The following is a 24,467-nucleotide window of genomic DNA, read 5'->3' on the forward strand; positions in this document are numbered from 1 at the left end:
TTTCTGGTCCTCCTGATGGTGCCAAAGGAAAATAGTTTGCAAGATGAACAATCTTACATCAGTATCTTTATTGGCACGCGTCTGGATTTAATTTCTCCTCTTATAACCCTCTTTACCCTCTTAGAACCTTGTGCTTGATCTATAAATTTCCAAAACACACAGATTTACAGCTTAAAATGTGTTTGTGCAATAAAAACAGGCTTTGTTTATATTGCCCTGCCTCTGTGGTACATGCAACAGTTTCCCCTTCCTGATACACACAGAGGGCTATGGAGACAAAGCAAAACATAGATTGAGGAAAGTACAGGAAAAATAGAAAAACTCAAGGGGACTCCTTTCAGTGCAAAACAAACTTACTTTTCATCAGGTACTATTACATGTCCCATTCACATTTATTGGATTGCGTCCATGCAGCATAACCAAGGTGCTGACAGGGGCTGATTACTCCAATAAGTCTTTCGGCCCTAGAGGAGGGGTCACCCAGAGGACAGGCCTGCAGAAGGGCCTTCCTGAGGGCCGACAGTGACCTGGACAAGAGCCTTGCCCAAAGTTTGCCTAATATCCCCTTACCCCAACCTCGACGCTGAACCTTTCCTTGTGCTCTACTCATTCTTCTCCCGTCTGGCTCGCTGTATGCCAAAATCCTGCTTTCCAAAAGTTTTCCCTTTTCCTCTTGTTTCAGCTTCCAAATCCTATAATCAGTGTAACATTTTGTGTAGAGTTTTCTCAAACAATTTATTGTCGAATGCCCGTTATATATTCGACCAGTGGTTCCCAACCAGGGTGGTCTGGACTCCCATTTGGTGCCAATAATGAATCTGAGCTGTCACAAAATACTAAAGGGAGAGAAGGAAATTATCATTTTTGACCTTAACAACAGGATTTGACAAAATTATCTTAACTCGTGTCATAAGTATGGAACTTTCACGACAGTTTTCCTGTGATCAAAAACTAAGAAAATAATCTCCTTTCCAGACCACTTATACTTGATTTTCATGGAAAATAGTCATGAGTTCAATGAAATAATTAATAAGGAGTTAGTTAAAGACAAACAAGGTGTGAAGAGAGAATCCGAATTCACCTATTCGTGGCTTGTTTTTAAACAAACTTTATTCATAACATAAGGAAGATAAGTACAGAGACAATCTCATTGCTGTGGGCCTACAGTTCAAATAAGGTTTCCTGTCCAAAACAGAAACACAGTTCACATGAGTCACTTGTTCAAATAAAGCAATAATTGGATGTTTCAAGAGTGTTTCTGTTCTTCTTGTTTTGGAAAAATATATTTTGGTAAAGACGGATTTACAAATGATTTGCTCGACCTTGTTGATTGATTTATCACTAAGATTCTTTTTGGGAATTTTTTTCATTTAATATGTCTACTTTCTTTTGTCCAGTTGATCTAAAAAAATAGCACAAACTAAGTTAATATGGTTCTACTCTTATAGATTTTGAAGGGAGACATATCTTTCTCTTAAAGTAATAGTCTTCTTCAGTTACAGCAGTATATACAGTGCCTTGCATAAGTATTCACCCCCCTTGGACTTTTTCCCATTATGTACTGTTACTAACTGGAATTCAAATAGACTTAAATAAACTTTTTCCCGTTTGATCAACAAAACATGCATAGTACTTTGGAGGTGCAAAATAAATTTTATTGTGACACAAACAATAATGAGAACAAAAAAGTTGACATCTGTTGGGTGCATAAGTATTCACCCCCCTGTGTCAATACTTGGTAGAACCCCCTTTCGCTGCAATTACAGCTGCAAGTCTTTTGGGGTATGTCTCTACCAGCTATGCACATCTAGAGATGGAAAGGTTTGTCCATTCTTCTTGGCAAAAAAGATGAAGCTCAGTCAGATTGGATGGAGACCGTCTGTGAACCGCAATCTTCAAGTCTTGCCATAGATTCTCTATTGGATTGAGGTCTGGGCTTTGACTGGGCCATTTTAAGACATTAACATTCTTTAATCCAAACCATTCCTTTGTAGCTCTGGCTGTATGTTTAGGGTCATTGTCCTGCTGGAAGATGAACCTCCGCCCTAGTCTCAAGTCTTTTGCAGACTGGATCAGATTTTCTTCAAGGATTTCGCTGTATTTGGCTCCATCCATCTTTCCCTCTATTCTGACCAGTTTCCCTGTACCTGCTGAAGAGAAGCATCCCCACAGCATGATGCTACCACCACCATGTTTCACTGTTGGGATGGTGTGCTCAGGGTGATGGGCAGTGTTGGGTTTTCGCCACACATAGCCTTTTGCATTGAGGCCAAAAAGTTCAATTTTGGTCTCATCTGACCAGAGCACCTTCTTCCACATGTTTGCTGTGTCTCCCACATGGCTTCTGGCAAACTCCGAATGGGATTTTTTATGGATCCCTTTCAACAATGGCTTTCTTCTTGCCACTCTTCCATAAAGGCCAGATTTGTGGAGTAGACGACTAATAGTTGTCCTGTGGACAGATTCTCCCACCTCAGCTGTGGATCTCTGCAACTCCTCCAGAGTAACCATGGGCCTCCTGGTTGCTTCTCTGATTAATTTTCTCCTTGTCCGACTCTTCAGTTTGGGTGGACGGCCTCCTCTTGGTAGGTTTGCGGTTGTGCCATATTCTTTCCATTTTCTTATGATGGATTTTATGGTGCTCAGAGAGATGTTCAAAGCTCTGGATATATTTTTATAACCTAACCCTGCTTCATATTTCTCCACAACTTTATCCCTGACCTGTTTGGTGAGCTCCTTGGTCTTCATGATGCTGTTTGTTCAGTAATGATCTCCAACAAACTCTGAGTCCGTCACAGAACAGGTGTATTTATACTGAGATTAAATTGCAGACAGGTGGACCCTATTTACTAATTATGTGACTTGCAAATGTGACTTGTGAATGCAATTGGTCGCACCAGATCTTTGTTAGGGGTTTCACAGTAAAGGGGGTGAATACATATGCACTCAACACTTTTCAGATTTTTATTTGTAAATAATTGTGAAATCCATGTAATATTTCCCCCCACTTCCAAATGATGCACTATTTTGTGTTGGTCCATTACATAAACTCACGATGAAATAAATTTTAATCTGTGGTTATACCATGACAAAATGTAGAAAAGTCCAAAGGGGGTGAATACTTATGCAAGGCACTGTAGTTTTCTCTCATAGCTGCTTTACAAATTTGTATACTACTTGTTAAGTAGAGATGACGAGGAGGATTAAGTAAAACAACATATTTTGTTATAATGATGATATTCTAAACAAGAAATTAAATATGCTTGTTCGTCAATATTACTCCTGACTGGAGAGATTTAAAGAGAAGAAATCTATATTTATAGCTCCGCCAATCATGCAAGGATTTTCACAAGGGTCATAGTGTGTCACTAGCATACAATAGGTGCTCTGATATGTGAATGAAAAATTATATCTTTGTGAGTCAATTGTTGCTGATGTAAGAAATTGTGCGACGCCAAAACCTCCTTTCCTGTCATAAAGGATAGTTCAGTATTTCCACTGCCAAAGAAGATAAGCTCGCACTGAACAATTGAAGGTCCCTTTTTTAGCATTTAGAAAACTCTTTCAAATTGAACCGCTCACAGATCCACACTGAAACCAAAATGTGTGACGAGGGCCCACAAATGTATATTTCCTCATCTTATAGGGCGAACTGTATAACACTGACTACAATAATTATGACCCATGAGTCGTTTATATATATCCTCCAGTTGGGGTGTTTTTCAGTGGATAAAACTGCATACGTGTCAAGAGAGAAGCCGAGAGAATGCAATGCTGTTGCGAGTGAAATCATAAATCTGTCACAGAGCTGTTTGTTCTTGTCAGTCTTTTGTCTTCCTTGGCTGTTTTCTGCCTCAGATACATACATCCAGCGGTTGTTAATCAGTCGCCGGAGCTCTACAGTGCTGCTGCCACTGTTCTCCAGAACCCAGGAGTATGTGGCTTAGCGCCTTTCAAAGCGTGCCTGCCTTTCAAACAGACACAACTAACCCAGCTCCCTCTCTGAGAGAACAGCCTCCACACATAAACAACCTTTTGTTCGCGTTCTCAATCGGGGGGAAAAAAAGGCTCCACAGTGACAAACTCACTCAACTAGAGGGATCTGTTGGGTTGTGCATGCTGGTGGAGGCCAGGAACCTCCAGCCAAGTAGCAAATGGAGAGACAGCAGCAAGTAGCTTCTTTGGGATGGCCCTCCAGTCCTGATAATCTCTTCAGCCTACCGTTACACCAACAAGCATTCATTCTGTGTCAGTATGTTCGCAGAACACGCTCAGCCTATTGTGATTGATGAGCTAAGAGCTAAGTTGTGACCAGGGGCTAAATATAGCGCTGTGGCTATACAAAGGCTCAACTGAGACAGACAAAGTGCAAACACAACGGATTGATGGGTATTCCACAGTATGACGAATGACAGCAGAGATCGAAAGGCTTAGAGAATCTGTGGGAACTGGACCTTTTCACACTCCCAAATGTGACCTGGCCATATGATATGTATTTAATGGTTTGTTGAAGACAGTGAATCCACATTAAAGGATATCTCCAGTTTATCCATTTTGCACAGTGCCAAAAGAATAGCAACCCTTTTCTTAACAAAGCACAAGTAAAAGAGTGTTGAGGTTTCCTTGAAACCTATCCAACCAGAATCTAGCCCTAACCATATTCTAACTATGGTTAACTCAGCCAACTCCCATGGAATCGATGATTAGTCAAGTGTAAAACATACACAGCACTGCTATCATTACATCAAGGCTCTGACCTCGACCAATAATTTACCCCTCTGGATGTAGACTCAGATCCTACAGGTTGATGGAGGAATGGAGATGGGGCTTGTACCAAGTCAAGTCAAGTCAATTGTAGAGATTAAAAACAATAGGAGTTGACCAAAGCACTATAAAGAAAAACTAAATCATTTAACTAATTAAGATAATTTAAAATGAGGTAAATGCATGCATGAACCGGACAAGAAAATATAATTTCATCATGATTTAAAATTTAGATTTTTAGCCGGGACTTAAACGTGGAGATGGATGTGACAGACAGTGAGGGGCAAACTAATCCACATTCTGGAGCAGCAACTGAAAAGGCTTAATCACCTTTGGAGTAGGTAGAAGTAACTGAGGATATGAGGAGTTCAGGTGTAGAAGAGAGACGGAGGGGATAGTAAAGTAGGCTGGAGCCAATCCCTAAAAAGATAAGAGCATCAGTTGTCTATTTGGTAAACAGTAAAGAGAGGCAAGGAAAAACGAGGTATGGTTTCATGTGTGACAAAAGTCTGTTTGTTTACCCCTGACACTCCAAAAGCTTTTTGTGGACTCAAACAAGTCACCCACTCTTCCAACGGCATAGTTGTATATATACTGAGTGGATTTTTATTTTTCAGCGAACTATCCCTTTAAGATGGGGATCTGAAATGATTTGGGTTAGACCACTCGACCACAGCCTCTCTGGTTTAGGCCTGATGCCCAGGGTGAGTGTAGTGACCAAACACAGTGAGGGGATGGACGATTGGCCTGCCTGATTTTCTGCAATTATAACCCTGGAAGATGGTCAGGTTGTCTGTGAAGCTGGCAACATGAGAATAATTTGAGTAGGTATTGTTTAGGCTTTCAAAAAATGAGATTGGCAGAAGCTAATATTTACATTCTGGCTGAAGGCTTTATAGACTGCAGCAGCAGTGAGGCAAGTTAGTGATAGCGTAGCTTTCAAGCAACTAGTGTACATAACACAGCAAAACTAACTAACTAACAACAAACATTTTCAGCCAAATTATCTGAAACCTTCAATTTGAAGTAAAATGGAAATTGTGCACAGCATTGGCACCAATCACCCATTGCACTGGACAGCTGTATGAGTGCATGACTTATGAGTAACTCAATACATCAAAGTTGAACTAAGTGGGGATTTGAGGAGTTTACAGCCATGTTGACAAGTTCCTAGATCTCTTGAATTAACTTAACAATGTCTTCAATGTTATTATTACTAATGAGAATGTCAACAATAGCTATGAAAGTAAGATCAAAATTATGATAAAAACATGCATATACAATTGACGGAGTTCCTCAAGGTTCTGTCCTTGGATTGATACTTTTAGCTTTTTGTATGCTCTTAGGCCGCATCATCTGGAAAGCCCCTAGCTGGTCCAAAATGCTGCAGCACAAGTTTTCGTTTTACTCTTGGCTTCTCTGCTTTGGCTCCCTTTAAAACCCACAACAGAATTCAAGATCCTGCTCTTCACATTTAAAGTCCTTAACAATCAAGCCCCTTCAAATATCAAAAAGCTGTAAGGTCCCAATAGATCACTTCGTTCCCAAAACAAAGGCTCACTTGTGTTTCCTAGAGTCTGTAAAAGTAGGATGTGAGGCAGAGCCTTCAGCCACCAGACTCCTCTCCTATGGAACCAGTTTGCACTCTGAGTTCGGGAGACAGACACCATCTCTACATTCAAGATGAGACTTAAAACATTCACCTTTGATAAAGTCTATAGTTAGGGCTGGATCAGGTGAGTCCTGAACCATCCCTTAGTTATGCTGTTATAGGCTCAGACTGGCGGGGGAACTCCCATCTTGCACTGAGCACTTCTCTATTTCCTCTATCTAAAGTGCTGTGAGATAGTTTATGTTATGATTGGGCGCTATACAAACATTTGAAAATGTATGAATGTAAATTATGCTTTCAATTTATTCACTTGCTGTTATGTTACAGAATGTCAGCTACAGCATGAGCAGCAAATCAAGAGCATGTACACATATCACTGATACCCACATGTTTTCCGTTTTTGTGTATATTTCAGAAGTAGGCTGCATGTTGAGGAGTATCTGTAGCCCATTTAGCAGAGTAAAGCGCACTGGCTCTCTATGAATGAGAGCGAACAACCATCCAACTTATCTCTGAGTGCAGACTTGGGCTCTCTGCCTTATGATTGCAGGTTCATATACACCCCTCAGAGTCACACATTAAATAGCTTCTTTGTGGGAAGCTTAAGAATACCACTCATTTCCAGCTGCCTTTTCTCCATTTCAAATCAAATGAAGGGAAACACACTGTGAACACTGCACCATGGTCCCGTGTTGCTGTGACTCTCAGGCTCGATTTACATTGCCACTTATGAGTCCCATAAAGACCACAGTTGCAGCAGCAGGATACACGTCCTGTGATGATTTATCTAAATCTAAAGCCTCAACCATATTTCAAAGTGTTTGCATCCTCTGCAGGGCACAAACCTGAGTGCAGTAAAGCTTCCTATAGACGTGCACCAAATATAGCACAGGAAAGTTCACATTGGCCTGTGTTTGACTCCAGGATCTCCAGCTCCACCCTGTTCTCCCTGCCCCCACATCCCTTCCTGTGATGAAATCTACTCCTCATGGCAATGGAGACCCCTCCTCCACTCCCTTACCACCCACCACCACCAAAAAAGAAGCGATCTTTGAAGCGAACCGCATCTCTGCCGGCTCTGTCGAACAATGAGATGCTCTCATGCTGCTTTGTGCTGCAGGCCTCTCATTGCAAACAGAGCTCTGAGAACTGCTTTTTTCATTGTCTTATCTTCAAGGGGTAATAAATAAGAGGCTGGACGGCAAGACAAGCTGCTACAAGGCGGGGAGAAGAATACCGCTGTTAAAAAGGCCGGCTTTCAATCCAAGTATATTCAAAGAATAGTTTGAGTTTTGTATGGACGCATGTTGTGCCTATTAAGGAACATACAAAAGGAGCCATTTTCTTGATGGATGGCTACCATGGACTATACACTGTGACCGCAAGCAGGGGGGTCCATATGTTAACATGTGCATTGGGATTTGTACCTCTGACAAAATGTTGAGGAGTGTTCCATTTTGATAAGAGAAATTTAATATGAGTTTAGACTCATTCCAAGCAACAATGTCTTCCCTATCGAGCAGGTTCTCATGGTTCAGAGAGACAAACACAGAGCAGAAAACCTCCAGTGTGCCCACAGGTGCAAGGCACAGAAATCATATCAATAAACTGAAGTAAGCTCTGTAATCAACACAGCTCAGATCACAGGTTGCTTATTGCTTTGGGGAGTAAATACCACAAGATGCGTTTCCAAATTGAAGCTTTTCCCAATTAGTTTTGCTACGTTTTTAAAATGTTCCCTCGCAGACTGTTATCATTCATTCATGTATCAACATCATTTGGCTTCTCGCCAGCGAGGAGATGAGGGCTGAGGTCTCACTACAGCTCGAGAATGAAGGGGCTTGATGGCGGGCTTGAAGTTTAGAGTCGAGGCAGACTGAGCCTCTCATTAAACAGATCCAGATGTGTGCCAGATGTCGGGGAGTCTCTCCCATATAATAAACCCCTCACCATAAAAAAGACCCCATGGCCGGTGTGATCACAGTGGGTAACCACTGTTGCTTGCAGCAGTCCGGGCAACTTTCCAAAGCCCAGAAAAATTGTGTATCATGTTGTAAACACAGTTTTAGTGAACGTATGGAATGTATGGCTGCATATATGCATAATGCATAGTATTTTCAGGAAGCTACATGGGGAAGATGGGGGTGGGTGGTGCAGAGACTCCTGGCTATGTGAACTATGGTTGAACTGTAGGAGGGAGTGCACTGTAAGGTTGGAAACAGTGGGGGTAAAAAAAAAACTCCCAGCCCCTTTTTCAATCAGTCATACAGCCAGACACTGGTCTCGTTTTCAGACATTCCTCTTTGCATTGTCGATGACCTATAATCTTTTTTCTCACTTTTTTTTGTTTCGCACGCCTTGTCCTCATCACATTCAGCCGTCGGTGAATGAAGACACGCCGCCCCCTTCAAACGGCAGATATTGTATTCGGAAAAGTCCCTGATGAAACAGACGTGTTGTTAAACCTTTAGGTAACACAATGAGATGTAGCCCTCGCTCTCCTTCGCCCGTCTTGGCGGAGAGGCTGGTGAGTTAGCTCCATTCATTTGCCAGCCACTTGAGTGCACATTGATTTTCAATCCAGAGGGTGAGCACATGGTGTAATGAGAGAAGTTTGCATTATTCATACTTTGCCAGGGCTTGAAACCGCATGTGACCTAAATACCTGGTGATGGATTCTAAAATAACAACAGGGAAACACTGACAGACAGTCAGGCAGACAGTGACTTGAAATGAGCAAGGCAGACAAAAGATAGGGGGAAGGAAAGAGGAGGGGATAACTCTGGTGAGGGGGGGGGGGGCTGTAGGTGTGTGAGTGTGCATTTGCCAAGTTTGAGAGCAAACTGACAGCTATGTCTCTTAATCTTGGGTGCTGTGCAGACATGTTGTGTCAGGCTTATTCCTAGAAAAACTGTGTATGTCTGTGCATTCCCCAGAACATTATATCTCTCAAGCCCGACTGACTGACTGACTGATTGACTAACTGACTCCACAGACGGATTGTGTTTCGAATACAACTTGAGAAAGCTTCCTCCTTCTGCAACTGCATTATGAATTCTGTCTGACTCTGCTCCCTCAGCTTATGCATCACACTTTAAGTGTGTCTGCTGCTGGAAAGGTCTTATGTAAGATGTGGTGTTACAGGAAAAAAGGTGACCTGACAGTGATCATCTTAAAGGAGACAAGAATTTTTGGGGAAAAAAATAAATATTTTTGCCATGAAGCAATCGGTGGAAGAGTTACATGGATGGACGGGTCAGTGGTCCTAAATTTCCACCAGTAATATATATATATATATAATATAATGTGGAAAGTATTCAGTATATTCAGTCTTGAGATACACCAGTATCACCAGTACAATACTTTTTTTTACTTTTTATAAAAAGTGTTCAAGTGCAAACAAAAAAGGTTGTAGAATTCCCTACTACTGATAATACTGTCCATGTACATTTCCACAACATATGTACTCGATATACTATTGAACTATATTGATTCAAGTTGCTGATGGTATTGATCTGTATTAATTGGAGATGTTTCACCTAAGAATTTGTCCCAAAAAATTGCACCTGTTTGGATTTGCTTATTAACCTTTATCAATAGAATGCAATAGCCTCCTTCCTTTGCATTTTTTTTTAAACATGAAACGATATCTAGCTGTTCAAAGGAGACAGTCCCTTCCTTTCCTGGTTGGCTTTGAAAGTGGAACATCTGCAGGACGTGTTGAGTTTCACTCAGACATTGAACAATAAATGACAACGCAAAGCATTGGTTGCATCAATCTACTAATTCCAGTTATCTCTGTATGTCTGTGTGTATGTGTTGCACATATCTCAGAGCCGTTCATCTAATCAGCTTCACTCTGTGTATTGCTAAGGGTCCAAAGAAGTTCACTTTTTAAATTTGTTGTGTTTTTTTGACATGTGATACATTCAATAATAATACATTTTTAATAAACAGGCCACCAGGGCTCTGCAACAGCGACGGCTGGGGCTGTGAACATAAGTGATTTAGTCAATTGTGAAAAAGGTTCAGGGTTCTGCAGACCGAGTCCAGTAGCAGATCTGTAGTTGCCGCGGCTCAATTACCGCTTGTATAATAATCACTTGAATTGTTTCAGAAAGGAAGCTGCGACCAGTGTTACCACAGGCCGAGCAAACAGACTGTTCTGAACAGGTATGTTTAGAACGGCCAGATAAACTAGTTTAATCAATTAATAAAACAGCATTTCTGTTAAAAATATCTCTGGAACTGTATTATTTGTCCATTAAATCATAAGAAAGAAAGAAAGAAAAAGAGTTACAGTTTATATTATCTCAGAAAAGTCTGCGTCCGCTTAATGAAAAAGAGCAAGATACCAGCCGAGGTACTGTAAGCGATGTTTTTATTTTCCAATTTTGATTATTTAGATGAACTGATACTTTATTTCATCTTTATCACCTTTGAACAACCTGTTTTCTATTCAGCTTCCATTAGCACAGTACAACTCACTATGTACAAATTTACCTTGAACACATTAAACCAGCAGAACTTTTGAGAGTAATGATACAAACACTGTCAAACTGTGGTTATGATGCCTCAAGGTAAACTCACTTTCATTTTTTTTACATGGAATCCTTCCTCTGGAATGATGGTTTCTTCTTTATCTGCAGCATCGTGCATTTTTCTCTGACGCCTCCTTGATTTGTGCTCCATACTCCTAGTTACTGTATCTCACTAAATCTTTGTCTCCTCTTCAGCTCTGGCAAAGTCATCTTTAGAGGATGACATGAAATGCATTGCTACCGGTTGGTCAGCGTGGTAATATCTCCAGAGACATGCATAACTGTGAAATTCAGAGATTTATCTAATAGGCTTGATATGGGGGGCTTGAATGTAAAGTAAATTTAATTTATATTGCGCTCTATAGCTTTCACACTTAACCTCAAATAGCTGCCTGCTTATCAGAGCTGACGGGACCCTCTCTTCTCGAGGCCTGTTGTTACCACGTGGCAGCATCAGGGAGGAGAGAGAGGGAGACGTGGTTCCTGGGGCAGGAGCGCGTCAACGTTCACCTGTCAGTTGAAGCCTTTGATAATCTGTCGGGGGGGTGAGCAGGTGGGACACTGACAGGTTGAGAGAACAGGTAGCATCCCCCTCGGCCAGATGGGAGGAGAGCACCGAGAGGGGATACGACAGATGGGGAGAGGATGGAAGCGTGTGAATGACGGGATCTATTAACCAGCACGCTCATATGCTACATGTGTGATGTTTTTTTTAGTGCTTCAGAATGAGCTAATGAGGTCTGTGTATGTGTGTGATTTTGTTTTGCTGACAAATACTATTCTTTAAATTGGTGTTCTAAACTGATAAATGTCAGCCTTCTGTTCCTTTACTCTTTTCCCGTTCAGGACCGTACTTGGCACAAGATGCTAACATCTAAGCATCTTGACTTGGCTTGATTAGACATAACCTGAACTCTTACCATCAGGTATCATTCAACTCCAGTGGGGGGATGTAACAAAGTACATCTACTGTCTTTCATTGTTTTGCTCTGCTTTAGGAACAGCCCTTTGCAACTTTGTTTTGAAAAGTGCTGTATAATAAAAATTGTATTATGATTATTATTATTATTTACTTTGTTACTATTCCTACTCATGTATCAGTACTTTAGTAAAAATATATTTTAATTATCAATTTCTCCATATAATCTCCTCTGAGCCACGTTCGTGTGCGTATGCGCACACCTGAAACCCGGCACCTGCACACACAAGGTCTCAAACTAAGGCACGTCTGAAGAAGTGGTCAACATTTACTTGGTTGCGACACTGTTTACTCCTGAGATTCAAAAAGTGTTTTGTGGAATCAAAAACTCCAACCGCTCCCCATCAGCAAAGTGGTGAATAGCAATTTTCTGTTAACAATCCCTTTATGAATATAACTTTTTTACAAACTTGGTGTAGATTTTATTATTGACACACAATAAACATCAAACTTTTTAAACGGACCCTTTTGGGTCCTTGCAGGAACTGATTTGGCTTCACCTGCATCAATCGATAGTTTTGATATATTTTCATGTTGGTGTTTGGTTGACGGGTCAACACGACCCCTTGTTTGGGTTTGTTCATCTTTCTGTGGGTACTCGATAGAATGACACATTGCTACAAATAGATTTTTAGAATGTATATATGGTGGTGGTGGATACTGATGATCTTGACAGGAGCCACAGGGTCAGACTGTTTCAGACCAAAAATTGGAAATGACGTTTGGACATTGGTTGGTTGGTCAAACAACAATGACATTACACAATCTCCATGTTAAAACAACCCAACTATAGCCTAAATATAAAACTATAGGGGTACCCTGAGAGCGATTACCTCCACCAAAGAACTATTTCGCCACATAAAAGGAAATTCTGGATCTGCTCCTTCATCAGATATGCTCAAAAAGCTACAAAGTTCTTTTTTGGCCTATACCCCAACCATCCATATAGGGGCATAGGGGAACGATACTGAACCCAGATAGCCCTTGACAGGGGGTAGCTGGTAAAAGTAAATGTTTTGTATTTTATAAAGCATTTTTCTCGGCACAGACATTCATACAGTGTATGTGCAACACTTTCTTTATCAGTCATACATTGAGGGCACAGCCGTCTTGTTGTTGGCAATTTGGGGCTCAGTATCTGGCCCAAGGACACTTTGGCACATGAAATGGAGGAGTGCTACATAAATGAACAGAAACAAATAGAAGCCTGGAAAACCATATAGATACTGTCAAAATTCAAGAACACAGCAGAATCATGAGATGTCGGACACTTATGTTCAAATATGTGATCTGCAGTAAAGATGAAAACATCTGGCCTGGACCTTTAAAGGGACATTTCAATGGGAATATCAGATGTAATCATTCATTACCTTTTCCATTTTTTGTCATGAGAAATTTTAAAACGTTAATTTCAGTCCAAACAGACTAACATGAGCCTCAAACCTTCAAACAATAAGTGTGTATAAAAGACGTTGGTGGGGTGAATTTAAAATTCAGATTAGATAATTCATATAAAATTGTATTAATGTGTTCTTGATTATAATATTTCCTTTTTATCTTTCTCATAAATATTGTGAATATGCTTTATTTCTTTGTCTCTCGTGTACACACACCCACACACACACACTCACACACCTCAGTAATATTGACTGGGCCAGTGCTGTTCCCAGGAGGTGTGTGTGATGTTTGCAGTGAGAGTTCACTCTTCTTTGTGGATCTCCCAGCGGAGGCAGGAGGCGGACGAACCAGACCGCTGACCCTACAACGGCAAGCGTTTGAGTGTGTCCCCGGGGGGACGCTGCGATGGCACCCACAGCATTTGTGTGAATAACAGCAGTGCCCGGTACCTCCACTGTTTGTTTCATCTGTTTTCTTTATCTTGATGTCCCGAGTTCAGATGTGTGCCAACATGTTTGTATCAGACAGGCTCAGAATTATTCTTTTGTCTCTAATGTTGTAAATAATACACTCTCTGCTTTAGTCTATTTCACACAACAAAGAATGATCAAGGAGAACACAGTGTCTTTTCTCTTTTTTAACTACCTTGTGTTTTTGTTGTTATTCAGTATATGAATGCTGCTGCATATTTCATATCTGTTCTTCCTCCTGCCCCCGTCAGAGGGACGAGATCACATTAATGTACTGTCGTTCTCTTCATCTTGCTCTCAGCTGCAGGAGCTGACTTTGTGCTCTGCTCTTCTTAAAAATGAAACAGTTTTTGATGCTTCATTATTACAAGTATACGCTTGCAATGTAAAGAGGCAACATTCTCACTTTGAAGTCATTGGAGTAACTCTGTGATTACCAGCATCGAGGATGGGGCGCCACGAGGGCATGAAAAGTGAATCACAGGCCACAAGATGATGCCAAACAAACAGAGGTTTAATGTTGTTACTTTTCTCATGAAATATTTTTTTTTTCAGGATAATTGCATGAGGTCTGCCCACATATAGTGAATTTCTGATCTGTACATATTGCTAAGATCTGCTTCTGTAAGGCCCTTTCATATGTATTGTTGCTTGGATCACATATAGTTTTGAGATTCTAGGGGTTGGACTTGAAATGTCCTTTCCTTTTGAATTTTACTTTGAAGTTCCTTGCATTGTGTGTCTCTTACCTGCTTTACTTCCTGAGAAGTTTATTTTTCAACTTTTGTAGTTGTCTGGCACACCCTGAGGTGTTTCACCTATGCCCAATTATCTCTACCCTCCTAGTATATTTATGGTGCATTGTGGTGATGGAATGATCTGAAAAACGTGTCCCCATCTGAAAAATAGGGTTAAAGGTTAGGGTTAGGGTTAGAGCTAGGGCTAGGGTATACCATCTTAAGTCGCTACTACTCCAAAAGTCGGTAAAACAAATTGTCACTTGCAAACTGTATGTCCATCACTCACAAGCTCCAAATACCGCTCAATAAAGATTTTTCTATGATTAACATGCACATCTTAAATTATTCATATGGCTGTTACACCTGATCCTTTTCCTTTGGTCCTTGTTTATCATGTAAATATTGGAAAGAGGTGTAAAAATGCTGTTTGAATGCTCTCAACGCAAATACTGGAGAAACACTTTTTCCTTCCACACTGCACAGTTAGCTGTTTGGTTAGAATGACAAATAAAGTTCTTGAATTGATTTGAGTTGAAATATAATACTCTTTGTTTACAGCGACCTTGTTTTTTGAAAAACGGAACAACGACAACAACTCGGTAACTGTAATTTTACGAGGAGCATGTGAATGCACAGTTAGTCTCTGTGCTCCCAGTCTTCCTTGTCAGTCCAGCTGTGTTGTTCCTGACTTGAGACAGTAAAAGACAATAAGTATATATGACCAAATACTCTTTTCTGCACAACCTGTCCTGTGTCTGCAGTTTGGGTCCTAGACAGCATTTTAAAGTTCAATTCCTTTCTTACCTATAAAAAAAACGATGTGCCCAGATCGACCGGAGAGCACGAGTGGCCCATTCGTTTCAGTGTATACTGTAAATACTGGAGTGGGTGGAGTTAACGTGTGCTCCACTTTCTTACATTGGCTGTCCGTCAGTGAAACCTCCACAATTCCTTGGGCGGTCTCATATTAAAATGAAGGGTCACCCATAATATTTTATTCAATTAACATGCAAGGCAACAATGTGCTCTACTGAGTGGCTAATATTTAAATTACAGAATATTGTGACAACTTTGAATTTTGCTCCCTTGCTTGAAATATGTAGTTCTATAGCCATTTATAAAACTAGTTCAATTGACAATAGCTAAATAGAATCAATTGAAATAAATAAGCAAATAGAGACAATCATTTCTATTTACAGAGGGCAGGCACAGCAATGTGATTTTATATATTACATTAATGTAATGTATAATTATAAATATACATTAAATCTGTATATAATATGTATTCGATAACAGATATAATCAAATAATAAAGTGCTGAAGTTTGTGCTAGCAATGTATTTAAAAACCAGCATCTTATCAAAATATGGAAATGGTAATTTAAAAACAAATCCCTGTCTCCAATTGAATCCTGTTTCAAATGAAAGCCTGGGACCGATTAAGATCCTGAAGCAATTTAGGTAATTATAAATGGGGTTGTATAACACTTGTTGTTCTGAGCTGAGTTTCCAGTTTGATTTGGAAAATCAACTTCACATTTGAGAGAGACGCACATTATCATCAGAAATAATAATTAAAAAAAGAGAAATAGAAAATCAGTATTGAAGCTGCCTGACTCTTGTTGTGTGTATTTGCACTTCAGAGTTTGGCAGCACACTGAGCTCCTCGCTGGGAGAAGAACTCCCCCAGGGTGAACCTGTTTGCCGTTACGTTTTCTTTTTTTCATGTCAGAACAGATTTTTAGATAGTGAAGAGGAGGACGGAAAACCGAGGGAGTAAATATGTGGAGCTGGTGTTGAGAACAGCAGAGCTCTGGCAACGGCAGCACAAACCAGAGTGTGTCAAAGTATTGCGACAGCAGCGATCCACCTCCAGGGAGGAAATAATCCAGGGGAAAGTGTCTGGATTACTAAGTGTTGCCTAAGATCTCCATCACCTTCTGTTTTATTGACTTAATCTGCTGAAAAAGAGGCCAATTGCTTAATTTGTCAATCTGCAGTGAGGAGAGTGATCACTATTTACAAGGGATTTTTGTAACATTTATAAAGTGCTTCTCCATATTGTTTTAGAGTCAACACTATTGCCAAAGAAAAATGCGTAATATGTTGAAAAAAATGTAACAATCAGAGCTGTTTAGGTTAATGGAGGCATACTACAGGTATTTCATACACTTACACTCGCTAATCAGCAGAGAATGAGGTATCCTGACCTCTACTCCCTATGGCTCAAGCTTCGAACATGATGAAACATACATTTCCCATAATGCAATTGTTTCTCCCAGCTCCTTAGTGCTCTATGTACTGCCTGCTAGTAACAAAGGCTTTCTAGTATGAATTTGCAGACCTCAAGCCCAAGCCAGGATGGACGTGATGACATATGACCTATAAACTGAACTTGAAGTGTGAAACTGCTGGAGTCCCCTTTAAAAGAGCAATACGCTGATTTAGAAACAGTTAACAACCAGCATCAGGTGATGCATCTACACTTCTTCCCACTGTACAGATATAAAGATTCAAAATATCTTTGATACAGGTGCTGCCATCTTGTGCTGGTGGAGTCATTAGGAGCCAGAGTCTGCACAGCAATGATCCAGGAGTGGAGCAGGAGTATCAAGCTCACACACCACCAGTCGGCCAATTGTGAGTCAGTTTGATCTGTCAAGTCGTACATTAGTTTGATAAAAACTGCAGAGCTAATATGACAGAAACAACTTTTTTTTTTGTCAGCTGACAGGTCATCCATCTTTATATGCAGTGATTGGCTAAGACTTAAAAAGATTAAATTCACTGCAGCAGAAGCAGAATTATTGTATTTCATTTATTCGACATCAGTGTAAGTATCCTTCTTTCTTTATAAAACCTGGCAGCTACATTAGTTCACAATGCAAATCCACCTCTGCCAGTTGAGACCATAATCTTATGAATTCTTCCAGGAGTGGCTGACAAAGCTTCCTGCCTGAAGAGGATATGAGGGGCGAGCTTCAAATGGTTGCTTAGCTCACCTATTTGTAAATACATGTTAAATGTGTGGACATATACTAATCTCTGACATTTCTTCGGCCGCCTTGTGTGCAATGTCGACAACAGAAATTCCACTGCACTGTACTTGCAGGGATTTCCATTGCTTTCTTACACTGTAATCTGTAGAACAATAGAGTCACCATCACACAGTCGCTGCAATCAGATGATTATATTTGTTTTTCAGCAACTGACAAAACTGACAAGTGCGTGAAAAATCACACTTTTTGGAACCATCCTGCAAACTGGTTCAGTTCAACCTATCATTGATCCAGTGGAGCAGACTGACAGCGCAGACAGACATACACACACACACAAACAAAGTCACACACTGATAGACATAGCAGGGCTTTTCCTCACATTGCTTCATTGTCTGAACTGACAAACAGTGAATTGTTAAGTGTTGTAAAATGACTTATAGTGTAGTCTCAGTTTCAGTCTTTGAATGGAATTATATTTTAAATATGTTGACGCATCTCTCTCTTTTCATCCAGACGCTCTACATTGTGCTTTCATTATGACGTGTGTTCTCTCAGTGTCTTCATACAGGCTAAAAGAAAAGCATAGGTTTACTGAAAAGGCTGGTTTCACTTCCACTCAAATGCAACGTTCAAGTTTTGAAATGCCAAAGTCGCCTTCTACGCTGAACATTAAAACAGTTCTTGATATGAACAAAGTTAGGTTAAATGATCTGTTGTTTAAGTTACGATTATTCATCCCTGTGAAAGTAGTGGTGGCAGCGACTTCTAGACGCTGATGTGTGTAAAACCATAATAGGCGGAGGGACAGCTAGTACTCACCAACAGGCGAAGGTGTACTGCCGCTGCTTGATGGCTGCTGGATCTGCAGCCTCTGAGGTGATGGCAGCGGCAGCTGTGGCAGGGAGCTGATGACGGTAGGGAACAGGAAAGGATACAGCCCGGGTGTGTAGCGCCTCATCTGGACCAGCGGAGGACTGCTGCGGGGCTGGGCGCGGCTGGCGGTCTTCATCACTTGGATGGGCAGAGGGTGCACTGAGCACTGAGCGAGCTGATGCGCGGTGAGGCTGGGAGGCCATCGGGTGACCCCCTGGCTGCAGTTAGTGCGTCTGGAGCTGGTACGGTGCCACCTCAGCACTCCAGAGATGCATGGTGGTGGAGTTTGGTGTCACTCAGGTCAACTCAGAGGCTTGTTCCAATAGCACTGTAAAACAGAAAGGCATTCGCTATGAGTTAGTTGGTACAAAGCTGATTCCCTCATAACATCAGGTAGAGGAGACAGATACACCTTTACTGTCCAATTGGAAGATTTGTCAGTGTATGTCAGTGTATGAATATATATATACATATATATATATACATACACTGACAAACAGATCGAGATCTGTGCAGCAGTAGAATGGCAGAAGGGACAAAAGCAAGCTCTCCTCCATTTAAAGTTTAGGATCTCCAACCAGATGGCAATAATGCAAAGTGTGGATTCAGAGGCCGATATACAATATAATGAACAATATAATAATTTGATATTTTAAGTGCAAGGTCATCAATGGCTCTGTCATTCATGATATCTTGATGGGTTTGTTTTGATGGGGTTGGTTATCATTAGGAAGAAAAAGACAGAACTTAACAACAGTACATTTTAAGGTAAAGCAGCAACAACACAAAGTGTCTGCATGATGGTCTCTGATTGGTTTCTTTATGTGATGTGAAGTGATGGGTTCAAGGTCAACAATGAATCAATGGTCAACAATGATGTACTTGAAACTGCCAACCTGTTGGACTGTGTTGCTGTGGATGTATTTTGGGTTCAGTCCAGTGTGGGTGTGTTTGTCACTGTCAGTGCCAGTAAAAAAATGATGATGTCACTCTGCCTATTATAAAAGCCTGTTGTTGTTGCTAAGGAAGTTGTGAACCCAGAGAATGAGGGGTGGAGGGATGATGACGTGGTGGAGTTTCCTGATCATCTGCTAGTGTTGTGTTAGACGCAGAGATAAAATCTCAAGAGAAGCTGGCTGTTCATTCTGAATGATGTATGTATGTATGTTGGAAGATGCATTTCCATAGCAATTGCATAGGTGGTGTGGTCTGTTTTTGAAGGATCATGTCATGATTTATATCTAGTCGGTGTTAAATTAAGGCTTGTTGGTTTTCATACTTCTAAATTCACAATCCAGCTGGTGCTTTAGTTTGAATTTGGCGTTGATAATATAGAATGAAAGTTGATAGCTATTATGAAAGCCAAGTCCTGGTGCTCTGCATTTCATTCAGGCTTTTCCTTATTGCAGGCGATCAAGGATTAGAAATGTAGGCATTTTTAAACAATGCTTGCCGGTATGTTGGTGTCTATCCAAAATTTATCATAACCAGAAATAACAGAAACCATCTAATTTGCATAGCCTTGAAAAATAAAATGCTATGATATTTTGATATGAGATAATTCAGAGCAGAAATTAAACTCACAAGCCAACTATGAGACTGCTTATTTTTTATAGGTTAATTAGTCGTTGTAACAGTTACCAAACTGGTTATATATTTGGCCACTATGTCCATCTAACAGGAAAGCTATTTGTGGACAACAAATGTGTAAAATGTATCTTCAACTTATAAGTATTTCTCTCTTTAGCCATGTTAGCAAAATGAATACTATTACAGAAGGGAATAAAGGCAACATGTGGACAAAAATATTCATATCTAAAGTATAATGCAGGCTTTGATAATATGAAGTCAATAAATTGGGGTGAGAGTTGCAAGTAGTCTGTCGCTCATTCCTACTTGTTTTGTCATCGCTGGTCAAGCTGACCAAACAACCCTCAGGCAATCAGAAATGTCCCAGTGCTCCCAATGGGCAGTCTGCCACAAGCCAGAATTTAAGCCCTATTCAGACCTGGTAATAACATCCTGAGTGAGTGACATGATCAAGTGGACAGCTGTAAGCTTGTCCATACCTGGCAGTAAAATGACCTGAATGTGTCTCCTGTGACCACTTGTGATACGATCTTACTTCCAGAGCTCTATATGCAAATAATCATTAACGTCATTTGTGTTCGGGAGGACCAAATTAGGTTGTTCACAGATGTGTCCGGTGAAATTGTTTGTGTGTGTGTTGCTGTGTGTGTGTCAGCGAGTGAAAGATAGAGACCGACCAGAATCAGGAGTGGCTAAATAAATCAATAAGCTCTTGACTCATTTGAAAAAAATGTGGTGACACTGAAGCCTATAAACAATTTTGATTTATTGGGAAACTGTTGCGGTCAGGGACATCAGCTGAGTCGGCGGCCCTTCACATGTGACCCAGGGAAACATTTGTGTTCATACAGCAAAAGGAATGTGGCCTCGTGTCCCTGACCACCTCCAAATGTTGTGTGAGTGATCTGATCTCAGGAAACATAAAGGAAGCATTTGGGCGTGGTCAGAACTGTACTTAGTGCTGACCACTGGACCACTCAGGATGGATGTTAATACCAGGTCTAAACGGGTCTTTGTGGTATTGGAGATGTTTGCTCAACATCTACAAACTCGCTGAGTTAAGAAATAATTATTTCATCACATGATGTCATAAAAGATTTGTTCTTCATCATGAATACAATTTTACAGAGAATTTATAAGAAATGTTCCCTTTATTTTTCATACACTTGTTTGGTTGGTTGTAAGCACATATATACATAAAAACAACAGGTTCTTCACCTTGTTGCAGATATATACCCTTGTTGAAAACAACCTTCAATTTCAAATGTTCCACTTCCAAGTATGTATTATTTTTACATAACAATTGCGAAGAATTGAGACATTGTCCAAGTTATCCCTTGCAGAGGGTTTATCCTCATATATCAGCTGCATCCCTTGACGCCTAGACCTCCCCCTGAGCCTCCTAAAGCCAAGTCGCTGCCATCTGACTTTGGATGTAGATGAAGACAAGCGGGGCGGAGCTGAGATGTGATCATTTCCCTATGCAGAATGCTGAGTTATGAACTGCTAGAGTATAATGGTGCTCATAATGCTCGAAGGGGCCATTAAAATGATCTGTAACCACAGTAATTAACGACTACCAGATAGTGTCTTATCTCTGAGGGCAGAGGAGAGGAGAGAGAAAGCAGCAGGACAGGGATATGTGGTATTAACATTTGCTCTGTATCTGGATTTGTCATGAAGGATGAATCTGTTCATAGCATAAACCGAGACTGGAATGCAAAGGTGATCAGAAACTGTAAAAAATGGGTTGCTGCAATCAAAACTAAAGTTGGACTCATGCAAACTGGCCTCTGCAGTCATGTGCTGAGTAAACCCACCATTCACCCCAACCACTTTCTTACAAATGTGCGACTGCCAATAAATAAATGTGTATCCATCATCATTCATCAGCTAATACCAAGGACATCTATCTGTCCGTCTGTATGTGGAAACCATATCTCATGAACCGTTGACCTGGAATTGGTATGGTAAATTTCTCCAAGAAAGTGCAGTCTGGTTCGATTTGGACATGGGATACATCCAATAACATATCTTCTTCTATGTCCTCTGATAAACCACAGCAGGGGACGGACAACTGGGTCAAACCACCAAGCTTTGGTTTGAAGATTGTGTCAATTGCTTTACAGACATCTGAAATACACTACATTCAATGAATGAACATATAACAGTGCTGCTCTATATTGAGCTGAATCAGAGTTACTGTTTATTTAAGTTGTGAACTTGGATCTGAGGATTGTATTGATTGCTTAGCAGAGATCTTAAATAGTAGACTTGTATGAACAAATTAAAAAGCCACACATGAACAGTAATAAAGCAAATTCTGTTTCTTTTTACGAAAACGTTGATTTTGTAAATCTTTGTTGCAGATAAACCAGGAAGGATGAGCATAACGTTTTTCTAACTTGCCTCTGCAGCATACACTGTTCATAAAAAGCTCTGCACACAACGTCCAGCAAACAAACAATAAAAAAGTGACAGTATATTGTAGGGCTGGTTGAGGAGGACTCACTTATCACAAGGAATAATTCTGAAGAAGGCTCCAAGGCATTAGAACAGGACAATCTAATAACCCATTCCGAACAGGTTTGTATAAACAGACGCTGCACTAGTATATATTCATTTAAATATATTTAAATGATAATCGTTACATATTTTAAGGAAGAAATATCATCATCCTGGATAAAATCATCCTGGTTATCATGGAAACATTACAGGTAATATGCTGCTGCACTAATAAGAGTGAATGATAATTGTATTACCACAGTTTCAAAATATCATCAATGCAGATGGAAACATGTTCCCAGTGGACCGGAGAGTTTTCAGTGCAGGTGGATCAGGTGCAACATTTGGAAATGAGGCGGCTGTGGCGTAAAAGGAACGTGATTTCATCCCTGTTCCACATGCTGAAGTGTCTTTGGGCAAGATACTGAGCCCCAAATTGTCCCAGGGAATTCTGTGTTAATAATAATAATAAAGCGCTGAAGTTAGAAGCGATGTATGAATGTGTGACTGGGAGAATGGGACTTTTAATGTAAAGCACTTTGAGTGGTCATTAGATCAGAAAAGTACCAGAAAAATGCAGCCCAATTACAAAGGCCTGATTTTTTGTAATCAGGTCATCCTTGAGTAATAGTGAATGTTTGTGCCAGATAAAATGTAATACTCTGAGGGTGTTCTGATATGTCACATGCACATGTATGGATGTAATCAGTTACATATATGAAGAAATTCCTTCAAGGCATGAAAGAATGGGATAGATGGACGGATGGACATACAACCTGAAAACATGATGCCTCCAATAACTAGCTGTCTATAATGATCCTTTTAAAGACATTTTCTCTGTAAATTAAGAGGCCTCTATCATATGATTAATATTAAGGGGTCTGAGCATACGTATAGAAATGGTTGAGATAGAATTCCAATCATCTTATAAAACAAACGTTGCATGTGATCGTTGATTAGAGCCTCATGTAGTCAGATGTGAGGGATACAGTAAACAGAAAGATCAATGGAAAGATTTATATGTCATTCTGAGTAAAAGCATCAATTAAGACCACTAACAGAAATGCACTCAGAAAACAGTCTGTAATGTGCTTCTTAAAGTCTGTATTTGTAGTCATGGCAATGCGTTGCAGCTCTCAACAAGCAAACAGCCTCTCCAGTCCAAGAACACACTGTCCTATTGTAATGAAATTATTCCTAATCACTGCAGAAAGTAGTGGGTACCTTTTTGCACAGAAGAGCCACTCAAGCCTTGCCCTCTGGTCCTGACTTGTTTATCAGTTTGACATATTATGTCTCCGGCAGAATCAATTATTTACCAAAAAAAATCAAAACTTTCCAATTAACATCGAGTCAGTAAAATTATCTGAGTCTTGCTAATGCTTTCAAATAGGCCAGATCTGCTCGGAGTCTCGACTTAATAAGAAGACATTGTAACTTTCTAACAACAGTTAATTATGTTGATGATTTCACATGTCAAAGATAATGGAGTTGGAAGGAGAAGGGGAAGAGGGCTATGTACAGAGGACACAGGTAGATTTTCGCAGAATGAGATGTTTATACTGTCACATAACTTCTGAAAGTGTGCTGTTTTTCATGCAGCCGTTGCTGCGGATGCATCTTTGGTATTACAGCTTCTAAACAATCTCCTTAAGAAAACTTTCTTCCTGCGAGAAACAAGGGGCAATGCAAGAATAATTCATGAGGCTTAATTTAGAAATCTGGCTCATGCTGCCGTAGCGGAGTACAGAGCTGATAAGAGCCACAGCCACTGAACACGAGCCGAATAAAAATAGGAGACATTAAAAACAACCAGTTTGTGCATGTAGTAACGACATTTTGATTAGGGCCACTCATATGTACTGCCACACAGTCCACACAGTGAGGAGCGCTCAATAAATTGTGTTTACTTTTTTTAATTCAGTCTTGGCTTGAATCCTCTGTGTAGCAGTGGATCTCATATAACTATATGAGCAACATTAGACATTTGATCGGAT

General features: G+C 40.4%; 1 protein-coding gene across 1 annotated transcript in view; it reads right to left on the minus strand.

Annotated features, from left to right (window-relative positions):
- The window catches only part of LOC128462003 (retinoic acid receptor beta), a 126,591-nt gene extending 108,080 nt beyond the window's left edge, over nt 1-18,511 (minus strand). The window contains exon 1 of the mRNA XM_053447222.1: nt 18,322-18,511. Within this exon, the coding sequence (XP_053303197.1) occupies nt 18,322-18,511 (190 nt within the window). The remainder of the gene's footprint in view (nt 1-18,321) is intronic.
- Nucleotides 18,512-24,467: the final 5,956 nt, after the last annotated feature.

The sequence above is a fragment of the Pleuronectes platessa genome, chromosome 18 (genome assembly GCF_947347685.1).
Source record: "Pleuronectes platessa chromosome 18, fPlePla1.1, whole genome shotgun sequence".
NCBI classification, from domain to species: domain Eukaryota; kingdom Metazoa; phylum Chordata; class Actinopteri; order Pleuronectiformes; family Pleuronectidae; genus Pleuronectes; species Pleuronectes platessa.